General features: G+C 38.1%; 1 protein-coding gene across 3 annotated transcripts in view; it reads right to left on the bottom strand.

Annotated features, from left to right (window-relative positions):
- PTPN9 (protein tyrosine phosphatase, non-receptor type 9) overlaps nt 1-7,264 on the bottom strand; it is a 67,836-nt gene that overhangs the window by 5,795 nt on the left and 54,777 nt on the right. For all 3 annotated transcript variants that reach the window (XM_025040337.1, XM_006922600.3, XM_025040338.1), the window contains one exon: nt 3,669-3,735. In XM_025040337.1, coding sequence (XP_024896105.1) covers nt 3,669-3,735 — 67 coding nt within the window. The remainder of the gene's footprint in view (nt 1-3,668; nt 3,736-7,264) is intronic.

Here is a 7,264-nt window from a genome sequence, read left to right as displayed (position 1 = left end):
AGGAACTTTGAAGATACTTGTAACCAAACTGCTCCCTTTCAACCAAGGGAGTAACAACTCAGGATAATTCCTTGTACTTTTCTAGTACTTTTTCCTCGTCTGATTTCAGGGAAGTAACAAGGGTTGACTTTGTCCCGGAAGTCTGCTGGTTTCACTACCTTTTTTGCTAAAGCTTTTTTAGCACACACTAACATTTTATAATACTAGAATTTCCTCTTTGCAGAAGTGGACACTACTAAAAGCATGTGAAGTCTTGGAAACAAGCTAAATGTCTAACAAAAGAAGAATAAATTATGCCATACCACTAATTTAAACAGTCCATAAGGTGATATTGTAAGAGCTGTATTTTTTGCTATAGAGAGGTATTCACAAGATACTATCAAATAAAAAAAAGAGATAATGTATACAAAGAGCTTATTTTGCTAGATATTTTATATGTCTGTATTTTTATGCATAGAAAAATGTTTAGAAGGAGACGCTGCAAAATGTTAACATCTCTGGGTCTTAGGGTTATGGATGATTTTCATCTTTGTTTTCTAAATTTTCTTAACAGATATGCATCACCATAGTACATACATTAAGAAGACAATAAGAACACCCTTTGACCATCTCTGACTCCCAACCTTATCCATAACCCACTATCCTGCACCACAGCAGCTCTCATATACTTTACTTTCCACATTCAAACCACTGTCAGATTGGTGTTGCCTATCAGAGCACCTGATAATCCAGATACCACTCAGACTCAGGCTGGGCAGAGAAGGGTCATAAATTTTCCTCAAAGGCATGAGAGATTTGGAAGGGAAAGTTGCACTCCCCAGATTAGACTCTTTAACAGTAGATTTTTCTGAAGAAATAAAGTCACCAGTTTGTGCTGACATGGGTAAAACAATCCACTGACTTAGCTTACTACAACTTTTGAACCAAATAGACATGCATTCAAATTCTGGCTCTGCCACTTACTAGCTGTGTGATCCAAGGTCACCTAAACTCTCTAGGCTTCAGTTTGTTCATGGATTAATAAATCTTCCTTGCAGAGTCCATAATAATTAGATGGAGATTATATACCTGATACATAATAGATATTCTCAAGAGATGACAGGTATTATTAGTAGAAATATTATTATAATTAAGAATCAGAATACTAAATATAGCCAAGAAGGTTAGCCAGGCAAATCAAATCAGCCTTCTCAATATCACAAGACCCCCATATTCTGGTGCTCAGTGTTGATACCCTCTAAAGGTGATCAGTGTTTGACTCAAGAAACCTTCTGTCCCATACTCTGGAGGGGTCTCTTCTGGACAGGGCATCCAGAGCCAGCCTAAAAGACCTGATCCCTGCATAATTAACTATGCTAAGCAGTGCTCTTGCCTTCTAAACCTCAGAAAGGAGCATTCTGAGCCCTCTAAAGCCAATCCTTATCCTCCGTAAGCCCAACCATGCCAAAGCCATCCTCCTCAACAAAGCCTCTAGGCTCAGGCAGATCACATGATATCCTATACCTGCCAAAAATCTTTCCTGATAGTTCTCTTGTTTCTTCTTAGGGTCTTGAAAGGACTCTTTTGGAGGGAGTGGTCCCTCCTAGAGGAAAAAAATAAACCTGTGACCATAAGACCAATTAACAATGTGCCAAGAATCTAAAGGCCCTTTTCCTTTTGCTTCTCCCTCAGCTTTTATTTTGAAAAATGTGAAAACTACAAAAAGTGGAAAGAATAGTACAGTGTACCCAGACATTCTTTAGCTCAAAAGCTATCATTTTTAGCTATCATTCTGCAACATTTGCTTTCTCTATACAGTAGCCCTCCTTTATTTGTGGTGGATATGTTCCCCAGTGAATGTCTGAAACCATGGATAGTGCCAAACTCTATGTTTTTTTCTTTATATGTATATAACCATGATGAAGTTTACTTTATAAATTAGGCACAATAAGAGATTAACTACAATAATAAGATAGATTATAACAATATACTCTAATAAAAGTTATGGGACTGTGGTCTCTCTCAAAATATCTTATTTTACTATACTCACCCTTTTCTTGTGATGACGTGAGATGATACAATGTCTACGTAATGAGATGAAGTGAGGTGGATGACATAGGCACTGTGACATAGCGTTAGGCTACTGTAAGTGTTTCTTGAACACAAGCACTGTGATACTGCTACAGTCAATCTGGTAACTGAGATGGCTTCTAAGTGACTAATGGGCAGGTAGCATATACAGTGTGGATACACTGGACAAAGGGTTGATTCAGGTCCCAGGTGGGATGGAGCACTAGATTTCATTATGCTACTCAGAATGGTGTGCAATTTAAAACTTATGAATTATTTATGGAATTTTCCATTTAATATTTTCAGATCATGGTTGACTGTGGGTAACTGAAACTGCAGAAAGCAAAACCACAGATAAGGGGGGAACTATTATATACATAGTACACATATATTTTCTTTTTTACTGAACTATTTAAAAGTGAGTTTCAGACATTATGACATTTCATTCCTAAATACTCAAATATTTAGAAGAACAAGGGCATTCTCCTACAGAAAAATACCATTTTTACACTTTAGCAATTAAATATTGATACAATAATATTATCTAATACATAGTCTCCAATTGTCCTAATAGTTTGTCCTTAACAGTTTTTTCCTTCTAACTTGGTTATCATGTCTCTTTAGTCTCCTTTAATCTAGAAGAGTCTCCTGGCTTTTGTTTGTTTGTTTTTATGGCATTAACTATGAAGAATCTAAACCAGTTTTCTTATTGTATGTCCCAGAATTTGGATTTGTCTGTTTTTTCATGATTAGATTCAGATTTAAAAACTGGAAACATACAACATAGGTTATGTGGTACAGTTCTCACTGTATTACAACAGCAGGCGTAGATTTGTTTGTCCATTATTGGTGACACTAAGTTTCATCACTTGGTTAAGGAAGTATCCATCAGATCTTTTGCTGGCTATGTTTTGCAATGATCAAAGGGCCTTAAGCCCATAGGGTAGCCGGTTATGTCCTCCTGTGTTGTGATTTCTTGCCACCTTCTTAGAAGGCAACCTAATATTCCCCTTGAGACAGCAGAGGCCAGGTCAGGAGGAGTACTAGGCCCAGGTCAGGAGAAGCATTTATAAAAACTCTATCTGAAATACTCCTAGAGCCCAGTACTTCACTGTCAGACCTAGCACAGAATATTCATGTCAGAAGAGTGGTGGGGTTCTCTGTGATCATACAGTGACAACAGAAGGCTCTTAGGACAGCAACACCCATTCATAGATTGGACTCGATTTCTGGGAAGTCCTACTGGCACTCCTGGCCTCCTACTGGCCATAAAGATTATCTCACTGGCCAGTGAGTTCTGATGTCTCATTCCCTTGGGTTGGCAATACTAAGACACAGTCCAAAATCTTATACTGGTGTTGTGTGTTCAATCTTCAGTTTATCTCTATACAGTGAGTTTCCAGGCTCATCTGATACAAAAACTCTGTATCTCTCATCTGCTTTCCTCAATAACCCCCAATCTTTTTAAAAAATAACCCCAATCTTTATGAAAGGCCAGGACTTAATGGCTACAACATCACCTCAAGTAACCATTTTCTTTAAAAATAATGCTGTCATCTGGTGTAAGGAATCACAGGTAGATGACTCAAAACCAACTCATTAGGGGCAGACTGACTTACCTTGTGTACCAATATAAGCATTCTTCTGCTTGTAGCCATCCATGAAACTGGCATTGATGTAATCTGTCTAATGATAAAAAGAAAATATTACTGCAGCTGCATGGAATACACAATTTGGGTGGGAAAATGATGTACTAGTAGGTAAATAAAACTCAAGGTGTGCATATTCTCCTGTGAGGAAAAAAATGAGAAGTGAAAGGGCCAATTCAAAATCTCATTTTCACAAATGTTGCTGGAACAACTGGATGTTCACATGCAGAAAAAAGGGGTGTTGCGGAGCGGGGGAATCAAGTTGACCCTTTCCTTACACCATACACAAAAACTAACTCAAAATGGATCACAAATTTAATATGTAAGAGATAAAACTATAAAACTAAGAATACATAGGATTAAATCTTTTTGACATTGGGTTAGGCAAAGCCTTCTTAGATGACACCAAAAGTGCAAGCAACAACAAAAAATATATATAAATTCAACTACATTAAAATTGAAAATTGCTTCAAAGGATACCATCAAGAAAGTGAAAAAAAAAGCCCCACAGAATGCACATATTTGATAAGAGATTTGTATCTAGAATATATAAAGAACTCTTACAACTCCGTAGTAAAAAGACAATCCAATTTTAAAATGGGGAAAATAGCCATTTCTCCAGTGATGCACAAACGGCTAACAAGCACATGAAAAGATGCTCAAAATCATTAGCCATCAGGGAAATGCAAATCGAAATCACAGTAAGATACCATTTCACAACCACTAGGATGGCTATAGTCTATGGGTAAGAGATAGACAACAAACATTGGCAAAGATGTGGAGAAACTGGAACCTTCATTTGCTGCTACTACTAGTGTAAAATGGTGAAGTCACTCTGGAAACAGTCTAACAGTTCCTCAAAATGTTAAATACAGTTACCATGTGATCCAGCAATTCTAATCCTGAGGGAAATGAAAACATATATCCATAGAAAAACTTACATACAAATATTCATAGCAGCATTATTCATAATAGCAGCATTATTCAAAATAGAAACAAATGGTATTCAATTGACAAATGGATAAATATTGTGTGTGTGTGTGTTTATCTCCATACAATGGAATATTTAGCAATAAAAAGGAGTGAAGTACTGATACATGCTACAACGTGGATGAACCTTGAAATCATGCTAAGTGAACAAAGTCAGACATAAAAGGCCACATATTGTATGATTACATTTATATAAAATGTCCAGAATAGGGAAATCTATAGAAACAGAAAGTAGCTGGGTTGGGAGTGACTGGAGCTTCTTTTTCAGGTGATAAAAATGTTCTAGAGTTGATTGTTGGTGATGTTTGTACAACTCTGTGAATACATTAAAAAACCATTGAATTATATACTTTAAATGGGTAAATTGTATGGTATGTGAATTGTATCTCAATGAAGGTGTTATTTACAAAAACCAGAGTCCACTAAGACTTGTGGTACCACAGCTCAGAATCAAAAGGGAGGCAAGCCAAGCAACCTGAGCAAACATCCCATCAATGCTGCCATACTGTAACTAAAGAAGGAAGAAAACTGTAGCTCATATCTAGAACCATCAACAACATGGGCCACACACACAAGTTCTATTACTACCTGAATATTCAAAAGAAACTATGACTAATGGCTTTTAATTCCAGGAGCAAATCTGATAAACAATCACTAATAAACCTGAATCCTCCATTTACTGTGGAATCAAAGCCTCTGCCAATGTTGGCAGTAATGAGAGGGGTTAAAACTCAAATGATGATCTTCAGATTAATTACAGGATGACTAAAATAGTCTCCTGGTGCACTGGGATTCACTTATTCCTACACAAATAATTTACTAAATGTCTGATATATACCAGACACTGTTCTAAGTATTGAAGACAGAGCAGTCAACAAGACAGATAAATACAGATATCTCTGACTCCAAAGCCCCAACTTAACCATCATACTCTACCTGATCATAGCATATACCATCACAATTTCAATAATACTGATGAATTTGCCCTCAATCTTCCAGGCTCTTAGCTAATGTGATGCTAAGGGTCCTGGACAGGGAATAAGATTTCAGTTTATGTGCTTTAAACAGTATGGTCAAAAGAGAATGAAATCATGATCCTAGGATCCTGACCCTTGAACCATATACGAGGCAATGATTTTCCAAAAAATTATCCACAAGAAAAAAAGAGAGGGGATATAACAAATCCCTATAATGTGTAGCATCACCTCAAGTAATTAAATTCTTTTAATTTGAATAGCAGCCACAATCAATACTGGTTTTTTTGATGCATACAGAGGTCACCAGACAAAAGTGGTATATCAGAAGGAAAAAGGAAAATGTGTAATAACTATTTAGTCATGACCTCAAAATTCTAAGTGTTAGGTATTGCTATAAACAAGTTATATTAAGGAGGACTTTAAAAAGGAATAAGTGAATGATTATTCAATAGAGAATGCATGAAATACAGGATAAATGAAAAGAAAAAACTGTGCCGATGTTATTCTAATAGATTTTTCTGTTATTCTAATAGATTTTAGTATAAGATTTTCAGTGGCATACCTATGCACTTTAAAAGGAAATAAAAACTGCTCAGGAAAACTGTTAGACTGACTTAAAAAGTAGATCAGAGGATGGGAAAAAATGGCATAGATGATGATATAGAGGCTTTGTTCATCCTTCTTGCAACCAAATCAAAGTTGTGACAGAAAAACAGTGCAAACAGCAAACAAAGTCACCTGGGATCCAGATGAATAGAAGCACTACAACTAGGGAGAGAAACAAGAAATCACCCTGTAACTGTAGAAGGTAGGAGGGGGCGAAGATGCCCTGTCCTGAGCAGCTAAGTGGGACAGAGGCTGTGGTAGCTATAGCAGGTAGCTGCAGATGCCTCTTAAGAGGCCATGTCTGTGAGTGGATTTTTGCAGTGACGGACCTGCTCACTCTGAGCACCAGCAGCACCAGGTCGGCTGCTCAAGGGGCACCAGGGACATACAAGGAGATACTGAGTTGTCAGACTGAGGGCCAAAGATGAGGCTCTCTCTTGGGCAGGAGTGCTGGCGGTATCCATTGTTCCTCTGTTGAGCCCTCCCCGCTCCCAGTGTGAGGACTCAGCACCATCATAGCCCAGAAGATTCCCTGAAACTCCGTCTCCCCCAACCAACATCCAGGTGTGTCCTCGGTGAGTCCAGGGCTCCTTGCTGAGCCAACTCCAAGACTCACACTGGTGGTAGCTGACCACGGTTTCTGGCGCGGCCTCTTGAGGCAACTATAAGCACAGCATCTGTGGATTGCTTGCTGAATCTTAACAGGTGGCCCAGAAGGGCACAGCCTGGGGCTAAACTTGGCCTGCAGCTGAATCTCTCTCAGGACTGTGCCACTGGACACCTACTACACAAAGTCACGCTAATAAGACCGGGAAACTTAGGAGCTTTGCTTAGTACATAGAAACAGACACGGAAAGGCAGCCAAATTGGGAAGACAAAGAAGCAAAAACCATATGAGAGAACAAAACGGAAATCCAGAAATAATGGAGTCAAGCAATCTAACAGATGCAGAGTTCAAAACACTGGTTATAAAGATGCTCATTGAATTTAGGG

This window comes from Pteropus alecto, unplaced genomic scaffold, assembly GCF_000325575.1.
Source record: "Pteropus alecto unplaced genomic scaffold, ASM32557v1 scaffold38, whole genome shotgun sequence".
Taxonomy (NCBI): Eukaryota; Metazoa; Chordata; class Mammalia; order Chiroptera; family Pteropodidae; genus Pteropus; species Pteropus alecto.
This window is presented reverse-complemented; position numbering and strand designations above follow the sequence as displayed.